General features: G+C 34.9%; 3 protein-coding genes and 2 pseudogenes across 6 annotated transcripts; 3 read left to right on the top strand and 2 right to left on the bottom strand.

Annotated features, from left to right (window-relative positions):
• Positions 1-4,418: 4,418 nt before the first annotated feature.
• LOC142524174 (patellin-3) lies at positions 4,419-7,114 on the top strand. Its single transcript, XM_075627989.1, has 4 exons — positions 4,419-5,875; positions 6,079-6,203; positions 6,313-6,454; positions 6,547-7,114. Exons 1-4 carry the CDS (start codon positions 4,565-4,567, stop codon positions 6,796-6,798), a joined length of 1,830 nt encoding a protein of 609 aa, XP_075484104.1. The 5' UTR covers positions 4,419-4,564; the 3' UTR covers positions 6,799-7,114.
• Positions 7,115-11,071: 3,957 nt separating this feature from the next.
• On the bottom strand, positions 11,072-13,969 carry LOC142525121 (patellin-3-like; annotated as a pseudogene).
• Positions 13,970-16,080: 2,111 nt separating this feature from the next.
• Positions 16,081-17,628, top strand: LOC142525047 (large ribosomal subunit protein eL6-like). Its single transcript, XM_075629217.1, has 4 exons — positions 16,081-16,403; positions 16,495-16,601; positions 17,019-17,200; positions 17,279-17,628. The coding sequence occupies exons 1-4, from the start codon at positions 16,150-16,152 to the stop codon at positions 17,432-17,434; spliced, it is 699 nt and encodes a 232-aa protein (XP_075485332.1). The 5' UTR covers positions 16,081-16,149; the 3' UTR covers positions 17,435-17,628.
• A 128-nt stretch (positions 17,629-17,756) lies between these two features.
• LOC142525046 (uncharacterized) lies at positions 17,757-19,510 on the bottom strand (annotated as a pseudogene).
• A 254-nt stretch (positions 19,511-19,764) lies between these two features.
• Positions 19,765-23,736, top strand: LOC142524321 (nuclear cap-binding protein subunit 2-like). 4 transcript variants are annotated; one of them, XM_075628258.1, is made up of 9 exons: positions 19,765-19,923; positions 20,001-20,027; positions 20,524-20,747; positions 21,507-21,645; positions 21,732-21,765; positions 22,344-22,445; positions 22,859-22,912; positions 22,994-23,100; positions 23,429-23,736. In XM_075628258.1, the coding sequence occupies exons 2-9, from the start codon at positions 20,007-20,009 to the stop codon at positions 23,501-23,503; spliced, it is 756 nt and encodes a 251-aa protein (XP_075484373.1). In that variant the 5' UTR covers positions 19,765-19,923; positions 20,001-20,006; the 3' UTR covers positions 23,504-23,736. The 4 variants fall into 4 exon arrangements, with proteins under 4 accessions (XP_075484373.1, XP_075484374.1, XP_075484372.1 ...); XM_075628259.1 differs by having other exon boundaries at positions 19,784-19,859; XM_075628257.1 differs by having other exon boundaries at positions 19,807-20,027; positions 23,429-23,527; positions 23,600-23,736.
• The last annotated feature ends 601 nt before the right edge of the window (positions 23,737-24,337 follow it).

The raw sequence follows: 24,337 nt of genomic DNA, 5'->3' as shown, positions 1-24,337 counted from the left end.
CCTAGTTCTATACACTCTCCCCATTGTAGAAGTGGTCAGATCATTACTCAAATCTTAGTGCAAGAAAACACTCCAGAATGTCCTAATAATTAAAAAAAAAAAACAAGAGGAATCGAGGACATTCCTCTTTTCTAGCTTCCTTCATTGGTCGGCCGGGTTGGAAGTAATGTTACAAGAAAAACTACAACATATAAAACAAAGGATGCAACTACCGATGGAGAGCAGAGAATCAAGAATACATATTTTCATCTTGTTCTTGGACTAAGTTTGCCGCTGGCTGGTTCATCAAATAATTCAATATAAGATACAGTTGGTCACATTGGCGATTGAATAGGGTGTGTCATAAGTTGTATTTTGCCAAATAAAGAAAGTAATTGGGTGGGGAACGTGACACCTATGTCTCTCTTCGACTCTTCCTTTGAGATGAGAAAAATATAATTAATAATAATTATCATAGACGTGGGTTTTGCTAGGTTTGGGGACATTAATGATCCTGCCTTAACCGGAAACGTGGACCACTAGACCGAGTTGGTCATCCTTATCAAATTGGGGAAGAAAAAAATATTGGACACATATTTATTTATATGTAAAATACTTGCAAGAACCATGCATTCCATTGTTTATTCACACAATTCATCGGAGTATAAATTTTTTAACGTCAAATCAGATTTGTTGGGCTTATATTTGTCGGGTGAGATTGGATAAGTGTGTATATGTTGTTTTCATATATAGTAATTGTAATGGTGATGTATTTGAAATAAACGAATCGTTTAGAGTATATTTCAAATTTATTTTTCGAAAATATCTTAATTCAAACTTGACTTTTAATTGCATCATCATAATACAGATTAGGTAAAAGCTTGTGTGAGACGATCTCACGGGTCGTATTTTGTGAGACGGGTCTCTTATTTGGGTCATCCATGAAAAAATATTAATTTTTATGCTAAGAGTATTACTTTTATTGTGAATATCGATATGGTTGACCCATCTCAAAGATAAAGATTTGTGACACCGTTTCACAAGAGACTTACTCATGTATATATATATATATCATTGTTTTTGAGACACCTAAGATTTCTTTTTTTTTTTTTCCTTCTATGGATAAGGATAATATACATAATTAATAATCAGTCGCACATTCTGTAACGTTCTTAATAAGCTACATGTCAATAAAATAATTTTTTCCCCCAAAGTCCAATTTAAGCCTTACCTAACCGGATCAATATATACATATTACCCATATATTGTTTGATAAAGTATCTTATAAATAACAAGACACGGTTCTTGTGAGATCGTTTTTCAGATTTAAATTAATACAGTTTCGTCCGACTAATATCTACCATGAAAATTAATATTTTTGACATTTTTCATAAATAAAGTCAATTATATAATAATATATATTATATATATATATATATATATTATTTATGCTACACTCAAATTAATTATGATAATTTCTTTCGGTTCAGTTCCTCGTCCCCATCAGTGGTCAATTTACGAAATTAATTGTGGATATAACGTGGATTTCATAATTTTAAATACAAAATGCAAATAAATAAAAAAATAAATAAATAAGATATCCGATATCAATATTATTGATGTTAGAATTATTAAAAATATTTTCTTGGGACAATTTGGCAGGCGCAGTACCTTTTATACCGCAAATTCTGCCACCTGCATTATCCCCTGATTTTGGTTGATATTCCGAACGACAATGTTCATGCATTACCCCACAGTTAATATTCTCTACTCATTGATATAATTTAAATTTTCAACCTTATATTATAATTTTTTCTTTAGATTATATTTCTAAAACTAGAATATTGATATTATTTCTATATGCAATTTATAATGACATCTAACTTAATTCTCATAACAAAAGGTAGATTATGACAAAATTTAAAACAAAACGGTTTTTTTTTTTTTTTTTTTTTTTGTAATTGCATCCTTTTCTATTTCATACACAAAAAAAGTAGTCTTTTTTCATTAAAAAAATAATAATATGAAGTTAAAGATATGAATAATGGAGTAAATGCAAGTTGTGGGACTTTCTAATTTATTACCACAATATTATGTAGGTTACAAGATTATTTCGTGATCGAAAATAATTGTTAATTTATTTTTATTTGAATTTAATTTTTTATTTCAGCAGTCTAATTTATGCTATTAAATAAGTGATAAATATGTTTTTTTGACCAAGAAACATATCGCTCAACACAAATACCTTTTAATCTTCCATACACATATGAATAATTAATATTATCTGGTGTTAATATTGACAACCGATTTGGAAAAAATTACTAAAATTTCCACTCCGTGAATTTTCTTAGACAAAAAAATTATAATAAATAAAAATTAATCACAAATTTATTTACACAAAAGTAATTCAAAATAACTCATTTTTAATTGTAATAAAAATTTTACATGAACATGAATTGTGAGATTTTAAATGCATCAAATAATAGTACAACTTAAAAATCCAAGTTTTTAAATTATTATTTTTTTTGCCAATCAAGTATAAATTTATTTTTATCGAAGAATAATAAATAAAATTGTGGGATAAAATAAATGAATTTGAGCCCCTAAGCTCTACCTTTCCATTAATTAATATTAACTTTGGATTTATTGTTTTCCTCCAATTACTTCGTGTTGTTCCATATATTACTCTAAGAAAAGGTTCATATTAATTATAGACCCCGTGGGTTAACAAAAACCACGTCCCTCGCATTTATCCTCTATTTATGGTCTCCTTTATTTAAGTTTTTCTTTTTTAAAAAAATATTGCTTCGGCACAGGAAGGAAAGACGGGATTGACTCGATTTCATAAGCATGCATATGATTCGATTCAACTTATAAAAAAATATTATTTTTCATTTTTTATAAAATTAATCGATTCATTTCATAAATACAAATTAGTAAAATCGTTTGAAAACAAAAATACTCTGTCTGGATTACTTTTGACCTAGGAATGACGGGGATGGGTGGGTCCACCCACACACTGAAACCCGTTACCTATACATACGTCCTATGCAAATATATGTTAAAAATTATATACATATATATATTTATTTATTTATTTTATACAAGAAAATTCAACCATAAATTATTGAAAAATATTTCTCTGAATGTTTGAATTAAAATTCAATACAGAGCCATAATTTTTTAAGAAATGGTAAATGATACAATTGAACCTAAATTTACATTTACATTTTTGTTGTATTATTGTCAGGTACCGGTTTTTAAAAAATTGTGGTTATATATTGAATTTTAATTCAGACATTGAGAGATGTATTTTTTATAAGTTTATCCAAAATACAATTTAATTTATGTTGTTGAATTATTTTTATTTTTTTAAAAAGAAAATATAGGAGCCGGCGTTACAACTTACAAGGACGATGATGACAAAGAAACATGGTGTGCAATAATAACTATAGTTATTATTATAATCAAGATGTTTATCATTTGACAGTGTGTCATAAAAACCAAATTAATTACAAATTATTAAATATTTGCATTATAATACATTACACCAAAAAGAATGTCCAATATACATGTATATATATATACTAGTTACTTTACACACACCGCGAGATGTGTGTGTACAGTTTTTTTATATTATCGATGGATTAAAGTGAAATTTGATAAATTATGGAGGGACTAAATTGATATTTGAATTGTTGAAATAAAAAAATAAAAAAAAATGTGTATTGAAATTTAAAAAAAAAAAACAAAAAAAAATGTAATATTAGTATCATATAAAGATAAAGTTGGAAAAAAAGTTGGTGTCCTTCCTAGGTGGTTACTATATCTCATCAATTTTAATAAAATAGAATATATATATATATAATTATTATATATATTCGGCTATATCATATTTAGGATATAAGATAATCAGTTTGATTACATACAGACAGATTTCAAATTTATTGTTACTTTTGTTTAATTTTCTCCCTGGATCAAGTATATTATAATAATTATAATAATAATAACTCATTATTATTATAATTAAAAAAGGCAAAAAATGAAGAATATCAAGCAAATCACGAATCGATAGCGATTAGATTTCTTGTTTCCTCTTAGTAACCTTATTCAGATACATCTTGTCTTGTCTTGCCACAAAAGTCTTGATAATATATTTATTTAATAAAAAGAAATCATAATCAGCATTAAATATTTTAATTATATAATTAACTCGAAAATACTGCAAAAGCAAAACCTTACCCGTTAGTATTCCAATTATGATTGCAATAAAAAAAAAATTTATTTAGAAATTTGAATTTTATTGTTTATTATGAAATATTTGGTGTGGCAGTTGATTTTGGTCCAAGAAAGAGGAGTCGTGGTGTGTTGGAGATGGACCCCATTGCAAGAGTGGTAACGAGCTGGCATATTTCAAGTCTTCGACAGACTGTTTCTCTTCGCACATAAAATTTTTATCCCATTTTGCTCGCTCTCTCCTCATAAAATATTCAACCAGTTTGTTTTTATTTATTCAACAGGGCTTTGAATTTCTGTGTTTCAGGGAAAGTTTAATTTGTTCTTTTCTTGAATTTTTGGATTGGATATGGCTGAGGAAATCAAGAAAACAACTGCTGAGGCCCCGTCAGGTGCCGAAGAGGTGGTCGTGTCTGATGTTCCGGTGGCTGAGAAGTCTGCGGCCACCGTTGTAGAGAAGGAGCCGCCGCTGCCGGAGTCTGAATTGGAGAAGGTGGAGAAGCCGGCGCCTGAAGATGTGGTGGAAGGGGAGAAGGATAAAGGTGAAGCGTGTGGGGAGGACAAGGTTGCTGAATCTGTCTCATTTAAAGAGGAGAGCAACAAGGTGGATGATCTCGTGGATCCAGAAAAGAAAGCTTTGGAGGAATTCAAACTGTTGATTCAGGAGGCACTCGCCAAGCGTGAATTCACCGCTCCACCTCCCCCTCCGGCGGTCCCCGCCAAAGAGAAGGAGCAGCCGAAAGCTGAAGAGAAAAAAGAAGAAGAAGCAAGACCTGAAGAAAAGAAACAAGAGTCCAAGACCGAGGAGAAAGCAGTGGAAGAGCCACCAAAAACTGAAGAGAAAACGGAAGTTGCCGAGGCACCACGTTCTGATGTCCCCCCGCCGCAACCAGCGACAGAGCCCGTGAAAGAAGATGTCGTGGATAAGAAGCTTGAAGAAAAAGTCACCCCACCACCGGCTGCTGCAGAGCCATCAGCCGTTGAAAAGGTTGAACAAAAAGCGGAAGCTGTTGAAGAAGAGATTAAAGAGACCATAGTTCATGAGGTCACCAACCCCGCTACGCCACCATGTGAGGAACCTGCGGCCACCCCGGCGGATGATCAGAAACCTAAGGAAGAGGAGGAGAAAGCCCCTCTATCTCCGGAGGAGGTTTCCCTGTGGGGTATCTCCCTTCTTGCCGATGAGAGGAGCGATGTGGTTCTCCTCAAGTTCTTAAGGGCGAGGGATTTCAAAGTAAAGGAAGCCTTTTCCATGCTAAAAAATGTGGTTGCATGGAGGAAAGAGTTTAAAATCGACGACCTGTTAGAAGAAGAAGGAATCGGCGAGGGGCTTGAAAAAGTTGTGTATATTCATGGAGTGGATAGAGAGGGGCACCCTGTTTGTTACAATGCTTTTGGCGAGTTTCAGGACAAGGAACTGTACAACAATACCTTCGCTGATTCTGAGAAGAGAACAAAGTTCCTTAGGTGGTATATTCAATTCCTGGAGAAAAATGTCAAGAATCTTGATTTTAGTCCTGATGGCACCTGCACTTTTGTTCAAATTACCGATCTCAAGAATTCCCCTGGACTCATCCTTTTCAAGAAAGAACTTCGTCAAGCTACCAACCAGGCACTCCAGTTGCTCCAGGATAATTATCCTGAATTTGTTGCCAAACAGGTATAATTCTCAAAAAGATCCCTTTTTTAAACCTTCTGCTAGTGTTATTGAAATTTCCATTTATATGAATTTGTTTAGCAAGGCCTAAAAATATGAGTTTTCTCCGTTCTGGGTTTTCTGCATTTAATCTTTCTTGCTTGGTGGTATAATTTATAGGGCGTGTATGTGAATTTAAGTGTTTGTGTATTATTGATGTTGCAAAGGTGTTTGTCAATGTTCCATGGTGGTATGTGGCGTACAACAGGATGATTAGCCCATTCTTAACCCAAAGAACGAAGAGCAAGTTTGTATTCGCAGGCCCTACCAAGACTGCTGAGACTCTTTTCAAGTCAGTCCATTTGATTAAATTATGTTCCCTTCAATTTTAATGTTTCTACTATTGTGGTATTATATACCTAGTTTAATTATCATGATGATGATTTTTTTTTGGGTGACAGATACATAGCGCCCGAGCAAGTACCCATTCAATATGGTGGCCTCAGCAAGGAAGGTGATCAAGAATTCACCATCGCTGATCCGGTAACGGAGGAGATTATTAAGCCAACTTTCAAACACACCATTGAACTTCCCATCACTGAGGTGGGCAAGTTTTTTCCAGTCATTCTCTGATTATAAAATTCTATTCAAGAAACTGAAATTTGGCATTTAACTCAAATTTTGGGATTTTGCAGGCTTGCACGTTGGTCTGGGAGGTGAGAGTAGCAGGCTGGGATGTATCCTATGGAGCTGAATTTGTCCCAAATGCCGAAGGGGGATACACTTGGATTGTATCTAAGCCAAGGAAGATTGCGGCCACTGATGAACATGCGATTTTCTGCAGCTTCAAAATCGGTGAACCTGGCAAAGTTGTGCTCACATTCGACAACCAAACTTCTAAGAAGAAGAAGCTTCTCTATAGGTCCAAGACCAAGCCAGGTCAATGAAATTCTTGAATACAATGCAGCAAGAATAAAGGGGGGATTCCTTATTTACATTTACCTATTCTTTGATCTTATATTTGTATTAAACTTAGTTTTAAGTTAAGGGACTTCTTATTTACATATCTGTTTGCTGTTACTTGTACTTGAATTAAATTTTGTTGTTCGATTGTTTAAATATGTTTGGTGAAACATTTTAGGGGAAGATGATGGATACACATTGGAATGGGAGTAGTGTGGCATGTGGCATAATTCTTTTTCTTGAAAAACTAGTGTGAATTGTGGAAAGAAACTTTCGTTACCATACTTAGTTTATGCTTCATTTTCCAGCTGTTATTAGTTTCTTTTCTTGTATGTTCATACTTCATAACCCCCATTGTCCTTATTCTCAAATTTGGCCCGTTCTTGTGCTTTTTCTGACATGACATGGTGCAAAATGTCAAAGTCTTTCATGTGAAGATTGATGGATTTCTTTTGTAGGAAAATATTTGATGTGAATTACTCTAAACTTCACTTTAAATTTGGATCAATCCTAAAAAGTTCGAAATTTGAAATCATATAATTACTTCAAATCAATCCATTCACATAATATTCGAATGTAACCAAAAAAATTTGTGGATTGAATATGAAGTAGGTTTTTTGTGAAACGGTCTCACGAATCTTTATCTGTGAGACGAGTTAATTATATCGATATTCATAATAAAAAGTAATATTCTTAACATAAAAAATAATATTTTTTAACGAATGACACAAATAAGATATATGTATCATAAAATACGATTAATGAAAAGTTTCATACAAATTTTTGTCTTGAATATTATATCACCTTGATGTGGACATATTGGGTATATGCAAAATCATTGAGGTGGCAACTTAGGGGTTAACGTGGTGTGATAAATCAAGGAGAAGGCAGGCAAGTGGTATTGTCATTGGTCCATGTCACATGCATCGTGTGCCTATAAGGAGAGCACATTGGTCGTTTTAATTAGAAAAAAACTATATTAATTTTTTTAAGTAAATTTAATATTTATCTACTAAATTTAAAATCTGTCCCCTCTCATATCAATCTTAAACTAAATTTCGTTTTTTTTTTCTTCCATTTCCTGAATTTTTGTTTAAATACTCTGTTGATGATGTAATCATATGATGAATCAAAATTTTTGATGAATCTTTTCGGTTTTCATATGTCAGATTATATCGTGAAAAACAAGAAATTCTTAATTATATTAATGAATCAATATGTGGATGTTTTTCGAGAAAGGAGACAGTACTTGGTTAGGACTTAGGGGGACTGCATGTTAAGGTGGGTGCATTTTCAGAATTGAAACAGAGAAAAAAATCAATGAATTCGTCCAAAGTAAAGAATCGACCTTTTTCGAAGGAAGATAAAGCACCGATTTTTTTAAATAAGCTGGCTGTGAATGTCTTCTGTAATTTGTCAGTCCCTTTAATATTCTTTTTGAAATTCCTACTTTTTATTTGTATGATTTTGTCCTAAAAGTTTAGTCTCTAAAAATTACACACACCCCAACTTTGTTAGCAAAAGTCTTAGTTTATCACTCTGTTCATCAATATAAAAATCCAGAAACAGAAACAGAGACCCACCAATAACATCAACGGAACGATGGAACGATGAAGCACATCCGATGTAGCATAGAATTTTCCGTTAAACAAAAGAACGTTGTGACTAAATTCTTAAACTACCTTTTGATTTCGACTAACTTTTTGTTTTTGTTTTTGTTAGTGTTTTTTGTTCTTTAAAGTTTGCTATAATGTGATGTAATAATATGATATTTTTTTAAGAAGATATGAAAAAAGAATTAGAGCAAATGGGAATTTTTCTAGTAAGAAATTAAAAAGAGATCGAGTGGAGTAACATCAAATCAAACTCGGAAAATCATTAATAAATATTATTTATTTATTTTTTTGGTTTGCGGGGGGCAAATTTTTTGTATTATTGTTTGTTCAGTCGGGAGATCAGAAAATGACCATACGGAGCACTTGTCTGTTTCGAGGGAGTACAATAATTCCCTCGAAATTCAGACAATAAAAACGATGCATGCTTCTTCTTTCTTTATATTTAGTGTTTGTACACACAAATTTTTTTTAAAAAAAATGAGAGAAAATGTAAACAAAGACTTTAATCACAACCCCAAACTCTGTAGAATCGCTTACACGACCATTATTACTCATTCTGTATCTTGAAAGTTATTTTCATGGAAAATTCCCTCTTTTTTTTGGAGATATTAACACAATGGTACTAGATTGAAATATTTGAATAATATTAATACTTTTTAGTTTTTCCTCGTATTTATCAAATACTATATAGTGACCGGGGATGCTTGTCCAAAAAGGTTCAAGCTTTTTTTGGCATTTTTCTTTCTTTTGACATATAACATTTATTCTTTTTAACGAAACTTGAGTTCTGTTAGTTTTCACACATCGGTTGAATAAAATATCTGGAAGTTGTATATATGGTCTTGGACAATCATCTCCCCTTAAACTAGCTTTTGTGGTTGATTTAGGTCCAAGTTTCAATCTTAATAAGTTTCATACCAAATTATTTCAATTGAGGGAAAAAAAAAAAAGAAATATGGGAATCAAGTACTGATAATAAGTACTAATAAAGACCAATAAATTACTTGTTAGATTTGCATCTTGAAAAAACCGTGGACAACATTAATTTGATGTATTTTATATTATATATTTTAAAAAATTGACATTAATTTCGCGTGGAAGAAAAAGAATTATGAAAATTGGATAACCCATCTCATAAAAATATTCTTGGAAAATAATGACCATATAATTAAATGGTCAAGTTTTCTTGATTATGATCCGAATTCAATGTACCCTCCAATGTCAATGATTGCCTCTCGGATTCCTTTGTGGTTAGACAGATTATTCGGTATTGAGAAAAAGACGAAGCAGGGTTGGCAATCACAACTAAGCCAAAGTCAAGCACGAACTAATTATTAACACGATAAATGATTGTGTTTTGAAAAAGGTTGGGTGTGGGGGTAATGATTCTTCGTGTTCGTCTCCATTCATATTAATAAAATTTATTTTATTTTGAAATACAATGACAACTACTGTAGATTTCATCGTCACAAAAAAATATTTGGATATTGTCTTATGATTGATGAATTTCAAATCCGCCGATACTATAGCAGAGTACCACGTTTGTGGTCGTGATAAATAAATCCAATATGTCGTCATTGTATATTAAAATCATAGCGTGCCTATGTTCTAACAATACACATGCAATGTGAGGCTGAGTTCGATTTTCATGTCTTGTAGTTTTTCACATGTCTTTGCTGTTTTGTTTCACTAAAGCCCCTCCACATCTTCTGGTCTCGAGTCCTACGTTCAATGGCACCACCGAGTTTGGGCAGATTGCATTGAGCATAAGAATTCAATGTTGGTGGTCCTGTCCTGTTTCTGTGCATCTAGCGATCTATGTTCCTAGGCAGGTCTTTGGTTCATTAAAACAGCGTATTGCATTAAAAATTTTCAGCTGCAAAAATTGCTGTGTTCTTAAAAATATTGCGGCAGCATGACACCAATATCGGAAACAAGACATAAATATTATATAAATCCGGAACAACTGTGAAACACCGGTTCAATAAATTTTAGCACCGAAAATTGCAAAAACTCAATAAACACAATGGCAGCATGGGAGCGGATTAGCTCATTAATTGTCACGTGCCTTGTCGAAACAGAGCATATTGCTGCCTATACACAGAGCTCCATGCACCATTATTGACAAGTGAACTTCACCAGACAGATGAAATTTGGGAAAAAAGACTTGGCGAGTGAAACCCATAGATCAATCATCCATCGTGGTTCTTAAATGGTTTTGAAGTGTGTGTTTGCAGCAACATAAATGATAAAATGATGTCCAGCATCATGTCATGGGCCGACGCGTGTGCACGAAACCGACTTAGCGCAACAGAATGCACTTGCAACCACTTGACATTTGTCATCACTTTACAAATAGTGAAGAGGTTACGACAGAAATTTACTATTATTGATGAACAAAGACATTGAAATGAAAGCTGATCACTTTTGGACACAAATGTAAAAGAGAAAGAACGTATTTTCTGTCATAATAGGTCACAGTCAAGATTAGATGATAGACTACCAAACTAAACCTAATGTCATCATAACCACTGAACTTGATTATTGCTTAAAAAATGAAGGAAGATTTAGCATACGAATGAGCGGTCGATAGATTAAGGGATTCAAAGAATATGCCATCAAGGAATATCAGGAGCATAAGTGCACAATCCAGAATTTTTATTAATGAGTTGAAATTCGATGCATGTCATTGAAATGGATTTCCAATGATAACCAAACAGAAAATAACAAGAAATGTATACCCATCACGTAAATACAGACATAATGCTGTCATAGAGCTCCCAAAAAAAAAAAGACAATACAAGGCAAAAAATACAGCAAAAATAACCAAACTAAGGGGAAAATGTTCTATAATGAAACATCCACGTCTTGCAACATATTTACCAGCAGCCACAAACGTGTTTTTCGGACGGCCCTTCAACAGCAGGATTTTGTATTTAGGAGGGCTTATAACACAACAGGAGGTGCATTTCTGCCTCCACTTAGAACATGATTACTGACTAGGGTGAAACAAATGACCGCAAAAAAAAAAAAAAACAAACAAACGATCAATCTGAAAACACTAGTTATCACGAGAGAAAGGACTCCATATGTTCAAAAAATGGGAGATGAGCAAGTAGTTTACTTGAAAACTAGAGCTCTCCTTCCCTGTTACATCAGTCAACATAGGGCGTAACTTTGAATCTGTAAAGAAGCTTCTTCTTCTTGGCAGTGGTATTGTCAATGGTGAGTAATATCGTACCCAGCTCCGAAACACTGAAATTGTCAGACACAACTGGTTCATCAGTTGGAGCCATCTTCCTGGTATTCTGTATGATCACCGTGTATCTACGTTTTGTGTTTGGTATATACTCAGCACAATAGCTCACTTCCCAGCCCACTACACGAAGCTCCCAAACAAGAGTGCATTTCTGCAGGTAAATTAGAAACCCAATCACACAAAGGAAACTGCTAATCTTTCACTCTAAATTATCAATAGTGATAGCTACTATCTTTATGACAGCAGACCTCATTTATTATGATTTCCACAGTTTTCTTAGTCATAGGATTTATGGTGATCTCTGTGGCAGGATCATCGACAGTGAACTCGGGGTTGCATTCACAGAAATCCACATGAAGGCCACCATATCGAGTTGGCACTTGCTCCGGCAATATATACCTGTTACACAAATCAATTACCAGGTTATTCCAACTTCGCATGCCTCTCTAAAAATCACAATGAGAGCTATTCATTTATAAAACTTCTCGCACTTGCAAAGAGTTTCGGCAGTCTTTGTCGATCCAGAAAACACAAATTTACTTTTGGTCCGCTTAGTCAGGAAGGGGCTGATCGTTTTGTAGAACGCCAAGTACCACCAAGGGACATTGATGAACACCTAAAAGCAAGAAAGGATTATTCCATAATCCACAGGGGTATAAAGATTACATTAAATACGCCTACATGCAAACAGATATCATCCAACCAAAGTCTATCAGGCAGATAAAGAAATTACCCACTCCATAAATTCGTCCAGTATCAACCCTCACACAAATTGATAAAGAATCAATGTTATATTCTCTTATCCAATATCTACACTGATGCATTACGAACAAAAGAATCTCTATATGTCTGCTCCTTTAGATATAGCAAAGAACCATTTAATTATATCGCCTAAATACCGAGGATGTTAGTATAATAGGACACATTTTTCGTAACACAGACAGTTCAATAGAGACCAAAATTATGACATAATCCAAATAACAGTATCACGATTGCATCACTTCAGAGTCTCGTAATTTCCCAGGATCACCTCGAAGCCAAAACCCGTCATAAATCCATATCAACCAAATCAATACCTGTTTTGCCACAAATTCAGGATAATTATCCTGAAGAATCTGCAAAGCCTGTTTTGTCGCAGTGTGAAGCTCCCTTTTCCCCAGTCCGGGAGAATTCTTGAGATCACTAACTTGAAAAATTGTATTGATCCCACCGGGATTAAAGTCCAGTTTCCTGATACTTCTTTCAAGAAACTGTACTCTCCACCTCAGAAACCTCATTCTTTTTTCCCCATCAGCGAACGTATTGAAATACAACTCTTTATTCAGAAACTCCCCATAAACGTTGTAACATACCGGGTGTCCGTTTTTATCGTGTCCCTGCATAAAGACAACCTTTTCAAGATCATCACCCAAATCCTCCTTCACTAATTCATCAACATTAAACTCCTTTCGCCATTTATCGTGTTCTTCAACATGTCGAAGGATTCTTGTACTTTAAAGTCGCGGGCTCGTAGAAACTTGAGCAAAATCACGTCACTCCGATCGTCTTTCAACAAGGGCACACCCCAAATGGACATTTCTTCAGGCGCAGTCGGATTGTCCGAGGAAAACAGGCCATGTTTAAGAACTTCTTGTATATTATATTTGAACTCTTCGAGTGTTCTGCGATGAAAATATGAGAGATCTGAAGGATTATTGCTTTCTTCCTTGAAAGAACCCAAAGCCACGGGGACCGTCTTCTTTCCTGTCAGTTTCTCATCTTCGGATTGTGCAGCTTCTTGAGATTGCACTTCTAAAGCAGAAACTAGCGTCCTAGAGTCCGAGGCAGTGGAATCAGTTTCCGTCAGGTTGAGAGAAAGATGCTCCTCCGCAAACGGCGGTTCCAGAGACGACGGCTCCAGTGGGGTGCTTTTCTCTGTCACAATGACGAGGTCCTTCAGCTTTTCTTCAACAGGGAAAGGAGTGAGCGAGTCTTTGTCCACCGACTCCAGCGGTTTCTCGGCAGCAGATCCCAGTTCTTGCTGTAGTGGCAATTCTGCCTCCTCCGCAGCCAGCGGTGTCTGGTGGACAAGTACTCGTGGGTCAGTTTGAGTGGATTCCCCGGACATTACTAATATCGATTATGATTTACTCGAGTGGAGAAGAATTGGGTACAGTTGAGAGCAAGTTCCCAGTTCGATGTGTGTGTGAAAAGAAACGGCCAGTACTCGAAGAAGACAAAGCGAAACACAGCAGCTCTATGTTTTTGTACGTGTTACTACATCGAATGTAAGTCTGTACGAACGAAAACCAGTCAAACCATATATATTAAGTATAAAATTTGGATGAGTACGCCTTCACGAATTTTACTGTGAGACACGAATTTTTACTGTGAGACATGTCAATCTTATCGACATTCACAATAAAAAGTAATAATGTTAGTATAAAAAGTAATATTTTTTCATGGATGACCCAAATAAGATGTTTATCTCACAAAATATGACCCGTGAGATCATCTCATACAAGTTTTTATCAATATGGTTTATGCTTCAGACATAAATTATGTTAATACGTAGCGTAGGTCTCTTGTGAGAAGACGGTCTCACGAATCTTTATCTGTGAGACAGGTCAATCCTACCGATATTCACATAATAAGTAATACTCTTAGCATAAAAAGTAATATTTTTTAATGGATGACCCAAATAAAAAATCCATATCACAAAATACGACTCGTGAGACCGTCGTACACAAGTTTTTATCTAATACATAATGTTACAAAATACATATTATGAAATAGTTTATGATGTTTTGAATCTAAAGTATGTTACACATAATATTGCAAAATACGTTTGAAATAGTTGATGATGTTTTGAATCAATTGTTAAAGTCGAGGTTTGAAATTTGTTCATATCATACATTTTCATAATCTTAATCGTAGTTTGTAATTTCTCAAAATTTAAAAGTTCATCTGAACCGCATGATAGTTATTTTATTATTTAATTAAGATATTTAAACTAAAGATTTAAGTTTTAATATATTTTCAATTAATTTATGTGAAGTCTTCGTAAAAATCATATTCTCGAAAAATAAAAATCAAACATTCACCGTGTTCGAGTATCTTCCTCCGGAATCTTAACCTGCAAGACCAAGTGGGTAATCACTTTTATTATAGTATTAGCACTTTTAAAATCAGATTAATTAGAGAAAAAGCACATTAAGCAACCATCATTAACGTGAAATTCGAGAAAATAAGGACGGAGGAGCGACCTGGTAATTGATTTTAGGGCAAACGAGATCGTGAATTTCACAATTATTATTCGAAGAAAAAAGAGTGGTTTAAACCTAAAGCTAACAACTCCCCCTTTCTTGCTCATTTTGGGGATATGAGGGCCACCAACATGCCATTCTCCAGTTAAGGCACGACACGACTCTATACTCTCCATTGAATTGTTCTAAGGTAATCTTCAACTGACCGGAATATGCATGCATTCGATGTCAATTTAGAGTGTATATATCGACTCACACACAGTGGTAATTTTAAAATCAAGAAAAATATTAGTTCTAATGCTTTATATTATCTCGAATATTTGTAATAAACGATTTCAACAATACCTGTGATAGATATATGTTTCTTTCCTGCAAATAGTTATTTTTTGCTATTTTAATTGGGCAAAAGCTTACGGTCTCACGGATCATATTTTGTGAGACATATGTTTTATTTGGGTCATCCATGAAAAAAATATAACTTTTTATTGTGAATATCGGTAGGATTGACTCATTTCACAGATAAAGATTCGTTAGACCGTCTCACAAGAGACATACTCTTTTAATTGATGTTAATGCTACAAATGTTGGACTTGTTACTCACGTCCACATGCTTAATGCATTGTTGGTCTATAAAAATCATATATGACTAATTATATAATGTCAAATCAATACTAGAAATAATGTTTTGAAGATAGTATAGACATAATATCGCGTCATGACTCGCTCACATTTAATACTACTTGTTATTAATGTATTCAGATTTTTCCAAATTAAGTACTAATTGTTTTTGTTCAAAACGATTATTTATACTAATTTTTTACCTTATTCAAAATCATGAAGAGGATAATTGAGATCAAAACGGAATAAAAGTAAAAAAAATAATAATAATAAAGAAAGAGAAAGGTAGAAAAAATTGAAATTTGTCATTTACAATATGAAAGTTATGGACAAAGTTATCTATTGACGCCTAGAGTCGTTTTCAAGCAGGACCAAGAAAAACCAGGGTTGGGCTACTTCTTGGTTTAAGCCCAAATTTTATAATTTTGTTTATTTGGGCCTTTTTGGGTAAGCCCGTGTAAATTACGAACTTACCGTAGGCCTTTCACTAGGGCCTAATTAGGTTTTACAAAACTGGTCGCATATGTTTCTACTAGGGTTCTTCTTGCTGCTGTTCTCTCCCCAATTGGAACCCGCAACGCACCTCTAGAGCTTGAAATGGCGCCCAAGCAGAAGATCGCAAGAGCTTCCCGTAACCCGGAACTCATTCGCGGGATACGAAAACACTCTAGATCAGTAACGTACCACAAACGTGGACTCTGGGCAATCAAACAGAAAAACGGAGGCAAATTCCCCCACCACGAAAAGGCGGCGGCGGCTTCCGTGGCGGAGAAGCCACAGAAGTTTTACCCGGCTGATGACGTCAAGAAGCCGCTCTCAAACAAGCGCAAGTCCAAGCCCACTAAGCTCAGGTTATATTAAAGATTTTATCTCTCAGTCTTGCTTTTTGACTAAGAATATGTTGTTTTCTGATACATTTTTTTTGGTGTTTTTTGGATTTAGAGCTAGTATTACTCCTGGGACAGTGTTGATTGTATTGGCCGGAAGGTTTAAGGGTAAAAGGGTTGTCTTCTTGAAGCAACTTTCTTCTGGCTTGCTCCTTGTCACTGGTGAGTAAATATTTTGTTGATCTGGGGATTTATCTTTTCTATTTTTTCTCATTTCCTGCAGCCTTATCAATTTCTATATGCATTTATGGAGGTAATCAATTTTTTTTGGGTTTCATGATATTCAAACGATGATGAATGGTAAAAAAAATTGTTCTTTGCAATGTAGATATGCACGATGCAACTGTCTGCGATATTTTGAATTTGTGAATCAGTTTTTCAGACATTCTGTTTGTTTTCATTTTTCCGGGGTTTCAATTTTTTACTTATTGATGATTAACCAGAATTATGTTGTGGAAATTGGTATTATCTGAACCTGATTTTGATCTTGGGAGGTACTTTAGATATTCATTTCATTAGCTTGGCGACTAAATTTATTGAGGTCGCCCATTTTTTTATTGAATAATAATACTTCCATAGGTCCATTCAAGATAAATGGTGTTCCTCTTAGACGTGTCAACCAGTCATATGTTATTGGAACATCCACAAAGGTTGATGTTGCTGGGGTGAACTTGGAGAAGTTTGATGACAAGTACTTTGCCAAACAAGTTGAGAAGAAGAAGACTAAGGGGGAGAATGAATTCTTCGAGGCAGAGAAACAGGTATAACTTTTTAATGAATTGACACACTGTTGTTCTTGATTATTCCTATCCAACGGCGTAAATGGTCCATATCTATAGGATAAAACCGCACTCCCCACAGAGAAGAAGGATGACCAAAAAGCTGCTGATGCACCTTTGCTAAAAGCTATCGAGTCTGTCCCTGAATTGAAGGCCTATTTGGGTGCAAGGTTCTCCCTCAAGGCTGGCATGAAACCTCATGAGTTGGTCTTCTAGAGGAAGTGCCTACTTTAATCAGTAATACCCATTTTTGTTATCCTTTTTTTACCGTGTCTCCTGGAACTTACATTGGAAGCATCGGAAGAGCGAATTTAAATTGTTACGGGGATCATCTTGGTTTGACTTATTTGGTTTTATGTTGCTTCTGTTTTTCATACTCAAGTGATTAGTGAAATTTCTTCTCCACTTTATTGGTTTTATGTCACATTTTGTTTTATCTTCTCTTTTGGACCTCGTAACATTTCACATATGCTTAATGTTAAACTTCAGTCACGCGTACCAATTTTTTAGTTTCATTTTCTTGATTTGAACTCCTTTCAGCCCGAGTTTGTTTTCTTGGGTCTCTACATCACTACATGATATCGGAGCTCGTTTAAAGTTCAAATTCGAGCTAATAATTGCTCGAATGAGCTCAAATATAAAATATTTCCCCATCCAAATTTAGCTGGAGCACACCCAAACTAGGGATAAAATTTTTAGATGTATTTGATCCTTTTCCTTTATTTATGTATCCTTAAATTTGATCTTTATGACAGCTCACAAATAAAAAATCTAATCTTGATTCAACCGAACAATGAACCTGAAGGGAGGGGTGGCACATTTTTTCCCACCTGGAGAAGATAGAACATAAATTAAGTTATATACGCACTTTTACGGATGTATTTCTACACGAAACCCTCTCAGTTATTTACAAGCAAGCCATTATTAAGCCAATTTCTCATGACCACAAAAGCTTCCTCTGCATCTGCATCTTCTTCAGGAGTCGTGTCCCCTTCCTCAAAAAATGACCATATTTGATTCCTTGTCGCTCTTCAAAATTCCTTCCAAAATGTCTACGGGACAAAGTGTGTCATTGTCACCTGCGATTGACAGCAGAGGCGCTTTTATATTACTAGCATCAGGAGTCTATCCTCGTGCCATAAAATGAGGCCTTGCGCCAGAACATCGATAACCCGGCCGCCTCCAAAGCAAAAACCAATTATTCCAAGATTGTTTGAAATCCCAAGAGTCGCAAATTCACTAACCATCCATTCGGCAGACGTAAGTACATCTTTTACTATACGCTGTGGCTCCTGCCTTCTTCTAACAAAGCCATTGGCCTATCTTTTGTCCATGGATCCCCATCAAACAAATTTGAAACTAGAACACTGCAAAGTTTTAATGTTCAACAAGAATCAGAAAATGCATTAACGTTAGCATCCATTCCATACATTTGTTAACTTGAGAAGACGTTAAGGGCTCCTCTACAAAATTGGTTATATGATAAACATAGCAAGCTTTAGTTGAACCAAATCAACAACAGAATGATAACGAGGAAAGGAATTGGTTTTACTTGTAACCATTGCAGGCGACACCGTTGGCAAAATCTCTGATGGCGGAGTCTTCAAAACCTAAAATATCGGACAATAACAAAATCCCAGTTGCATTATTGTTCTTCACCGCCTTGAAAAGATAAGCTTGAATACAGTCTACTTCATTTCCGATTGTAAGTTCTGTTCCATTCGCTAATTCACAGGCTTCATCCACTAGGCTCTCCTCTACTTTCATTTCGCTGCGACGTACTTTAAACTGATTTCTTCTTTTACACACTGGAAAAGACCGCATCATCTTACGCCATGGATACAAATTGCTTCGCTGCACAACTGAAGCTTTATAGTTAGAAATCTTCAACTTTCTGAGACACCCAGAACTTATTCAACATTCTTGGCATCCGGAAAAATCGGATCCTGTTTACTTCTGCTCCCTCCACATTACTCACATGTCAATATCTCCCACATAACTATGCGCCAATCAAAGGCGATCAAATCACCATAAAATGCGACTAACTGAACTAACGTTCCAGGCAAGAACTCTTTTTGGGTTAATATACTACGTTAGGCCTTATTTCTCCACTGATTTTAAATATTTACTAAAATTCTCCGTTCTCCAACAGAATGCCCAAGTGCATATTTTCTGTGTTTCTTTATAATTTGATTGCCATACTCACCACCAGTGACGCAAGGAGACTTCTTTATCCGTTTAAGCTTCACAAGGTCCTTGCGTAGCTAAGACTGTTCCCTTCCCTCCAGCGCTTCCGTATGACTTTTCTTACCTCGTTTTTTCGACAAGAGTGATGTGTCATAGTTATGGTTAGAGAATGGCTGTATAAACATCAACTTGCCTATTTTACAAGAGAAGATAAACTGGTGGGCGGGCCTACACCATTTTTACATATCTGATATCTCATTCAGAATTGAGATGTAAAAAATATATAAAATTTTCAATTTTTTTAAAAATTAAAAAATATAGTGTATATAATACTTAAAAGAAGCCCAGGATCAGAGCGAACCTGAAGCCCAAAAGTACAAACCTACAAGCCCGGGACAACCCAAACCCAAACCCAAGCCTCGCCCACTTTCGTCGTCCTCGTCATCACCGATAGGCAAGTGTTCTTCACCGTTGCCAAAAACTTTTCGGTGCGATTTCAAGTCGCGTCCGTCAATCCGGTTTACAATATCTGTGTAATCGTTGCTAATTTTGGTTTTAATTTCTAACGAATTCACTTTTCTGATTCGTCTTGTAGAAATTTATGATGGCCTCCCTCTTCAAGGTAATTCGCGTTTTTTCCCATCTAACGTACTCCCGTGAACCATATAACGTACTGTCGTGAACTATTTAAGATCACTGGAAGGTTCTGGAACAATATTTATGTTCATATTATGCAACACTTGAAGTATCGAACTCCAATTTGCAGCTAGGGATTTTGAGCTCTTTGTTTGTTCTTCAGAAAATGTTGTGCTTTATGCTTCACAGATTTTTGCTTTGTTGTCACTACATATTCACCATTTTTGCGCGGTTTCTTTTGATACATTTTTTGATTTTTTTTTTTAATTTTTGGCATTTTGATATTGCACGGTATAAGGCTTCTAGGTTTGTCCATTATAACTTGCTAATTTCTGTTGGGGGTTTGTGGGGTAGTTGATGATTCAGCACTCAGCAGTAAATGTGGCATCACATTCTTCAGAAATTGTGCATGGTTTACTTCTAATCTCTTGTTCTTGGGGCGTTGTCAATTTTCTATATTTATTGCTTTAACTTTGCCTCAGGATCCGAACAAGATATCAGTTTATCGGGATAGGAGGTTTTCTGGGACGCAGGAAGAATTTGAAGAGGCGCTTTTGAGCTCGACCACAGTTTATGTTGGAAACATGTCATTTTACACTACAGAGGAGCAAGTGTATGAGCTATTCTCTCGAGCTGGAGAGATTAAGAAGATGATCATGGGTTTGGATAAGAACTCTAAAACACCATGTGGATTCTGCTTTGTTGTGTAAGACTTTGCATTAACTGATACACTCTAGTTCCTTGGGTATTAGCTGCAGACGGGCTTAAATTTTTTAGCTGTTTCTTTGTTTTGTTCATCTCAGAACTAAAAAAGCAACATTATATGGGCTGAAAGTTTATTAAATTAATTTAAGTTATTTCTGTGCTGCTTTTTTTTATTTTTATTTTTGAGAAATGTTACTAACCCTGAGGAATTGACCAGTGCATTGAAAATTGTGCTGTTTGTGGGTTTCGTTGGACGTCGATAATCATTCGGTGAATAACCATTAATGAGTAATACTTATGGGTTATACCTTTTTTGAGCATGCATAGATACTAGCCTGTGGAGTCTTTATATAGTTAACAGTTCATACACACACATCATGCCTATCATATGATTAACTTGAATTATGTGCCAAATGTTGGGTCGCTTTTCTTCAAAATTAATTTATTGATTGTCATATACTTAAAAATATTTTCTCTGGTAAATGTTGAAGAAAATGCCACACTTTTGTAGTTACACCAAGAGTAGCAATTTGTCCAATTCTGACATCCTTTTCTGCTCCTTTATGACTTTCATCTTTGTAGCTCGATGCTAATTTATGTCTTTGAGGTGATTTGAGTTGTAACAGATTAATTTTTTCCATTGCTGTTATGTAACTTTTAAGTTTCTCTAATACTCGATTGCTTTATATTGTTAATTAATCCTTATGATCTTTGAGATAAAATGAAATGGGAAGATATATTGGAACCTTGCACTTGTCAGGTACTACTCCAGGGAAGATACCGAAGATTGTGTCAAATATATTAGTGGTACAATTCTTGATGATCGTCCTATTCGTGTTGATTTTGATTGGGGGTTTCAAGAGGGCAGGCAGTGGGGTCGTGGCCGAAGTGGTGGGCAGGTGATGCAAATAAATTTTCTTCATCCTCCTAATCTACAGTTAGAAATCTAATGTTAGAACTAATTGATTCCTTTTCTTTTTACTAGGTGAGGGATGAATATCGGACTGACTATGATCCAGATATCCTTTTAACCTATTACTTAGAACAACTGTTATTTCGACTTCTTAAATTATTGGATTCATGCTTGATTTTACTCAGTTTTTTATAAAATTGTTATTATTCTTTGTGCAAAGATTTTGTATGCTTAGAATTCTTAGAGAACTACTGTTTTTTTTAGTTGAGCATTACTATATTGGAGTTGACAGAACCGCGAACTGAAATCAGAAAATCATTTATTAATTTTTGTTCCTATAAACAAAATTAGAATAAAATCCAGATCGAAAACTATGTGAATCGTGACCGAAATTCTAATTTGTCATAAGTTCTAAAGGCATGTCATATTGGATTTCTTAGCTGTTGTACCTTCCCTTTCATGATCAGTTTCACCAAGTCATGTTCTGTGTACTCTACACTTCATGTGGTAACCCCCGTCTTTCATTGGGTGCATTGTGCATGACATCTTGTTTTCGCATGTATGTTGGTTGAAATTTGTGAGTTATAGTTTTATAGGAATAAGATAAGATCCGTTGGTATACTGTAATTTATCTGTCTGATTAAAATGACATGAAATTTTGCCAGTTTCCTTGATTTATCATACGTAGAGGTGGTTATGGTAAATTAGTACAAAAAGAGTTGGAAGCACAGAGGCAGCTAGTGGATTATGGTGCCGGATCATTTCCACCTGTTATGACTTCTGACTGTAAGTGGCATTTGGTTAACCATGATTTGCATGTCTTCAATCACAAAACTTAAGGTCCTTGTCACGGAACGCACGTAAAACTTCTCTATAAATAGCCACAATTAAAAAATATTTTTATTCGATGGTCCTTGTCTCCTTGAGTGTGATTTTCATTTGCTTATGGATACATAGTTAATCATCTTGCTTGTAAAACTGAATTGCTGAACTAAACGTTCATACATGTTTGGAGTTTTGACTTTTCTGTAGAATATGTTTATGACTAAGGTGAAATCTATGAACTCTGTCACATGGATACATGGTATATGGGTTATTAAGTGGTTGTAATGAATATCTTCGAGGATTTAACTGTATATTGGTGTATAATCTTTGTATATGAACCTAATGAATTTATTTCTGACCTTCAACTACTGTAGTTGGTGGACTTGGTGGAAACTATCATCAAGGGCGACCTCACCGCCATGGCAGAGGTATTATTCTTGTTGCATCGTAGACTGTCTTTGTTGTCTTGACTAAAACTCATCAGTTGCTTCCATAATTTGAAAAAACAGATTACCCTCGCAAACGATACCGGGAAGATGACCGCGGGGGTTCAGATTTCTCAAAGAGAAGGTCAGATTATGTATACCGGAGAATTCCAGAGCATGAATCCAGACCTGTAAGTTTTTGTCGTTAATGCTAGGACAATACATTTTTAACCTTTATGTATTACTTTTTAAAATCTCGTTCCAAAATGATCTGCTGCTGCTTCTGGTTGTTTCAACCATTCAACGTTCATATGCTCTATGTACATTTATAAGCTTTGGAAAAAATTATTTGATAACAGAAAATTAGAGAAGACTTATGATAAGATCTCATTCACGTTATCTGATTGAGATTAATGTGTTTACTGAAGCCTGTGTGTATTTTTCGACCCCACTCAAGAAACAACAGAATTGAAAATGCCGTCTCTGGTCATCATATTCCTTTGTCATTTTGATTTTCAGGAGAAAAACCCACGGTTTCGAGAAAGTGGTGATTCTGATGACGATGAGGAGGAGGATCCTAAGAAACTTTCTTAGGAAATTTCGGCTGCCTATGTGTGAATTTAATTGCTAAATAACATATATCTCCTTGCTTCGATTCAGAAGTTGCGGTCACATTCCATTTCTCACTCACTATCCTGTAGCACTTCTCTTTCACAACATCTGTATCGCACTGTAAAATTTAATATGCGAAGGTTGAAACAATTTGCTCTAGATTACAATGCTGGATTATTACAAGTCTCCTCGTCTTTCATTAGAGGGTATAATTTGATTAGTTGTACTTTATATATAAATATTTCTAATCACTAAAAATCTAGACTTGGGTCATTTTTCGTCATTAGATTATCTTTTCCAAGCTAGGAGAGTTGGTTCGTTCCATTTATTTTAAAACCTTAAAACCTGCTGTCGCTGTTTTTGATATGTTATGAGAAAATTCAAAAAGTTAATGCATTAGTTTGCAAATCATATTGATCATATAAATTTCATTGGGCAAGTATTATGTGGGATGACAGAGGCGAGACTACAAATGATTGAACTCTTTATATTTTGAAAAAGTGTATCATACCTTATCATCCAAAATATGGGTTGGAAGATGTTGATTCCAAATATTAGTTTCATGCAAAAAGTTTAGATACATGTGCCTTTTTCTATATAAAAAAAGAAGTTTGAAATAAGTATAGGTCGACTCTCTAAAGGTGACGCTTGATTTGGTTGCATCTTTAACTTTTCTGACTAGGTAGGTTTCTGGTCAATGAACTAATTCTTGGGTCATTAAATAAATTATGGCATCCTTTTTACTCCAAAAATTTTAATAAGGAATCAACCACTTTTAGCTTAAAACCATATCTTGTCAACTCAGCAGTAAAGATT

This window comes from Primulina tabacum, chromosome 14 (genome assembly GCF_025594145.1).
Source record: "Primulina tabacum isolate GXHZ01 chromosome 14, ASM2559414v2, whole genome shotgun sequence".
Lineage (NCBI taxonomy): Eukaryota > Viridiplantae > Streptophyta > Magnoliopsida > Lamiales > Gesneriaceae > Primulina > Primulina tabacum.
This window is presented reverse-complemented; position numbering and strand designations above follow the sequence as displayed.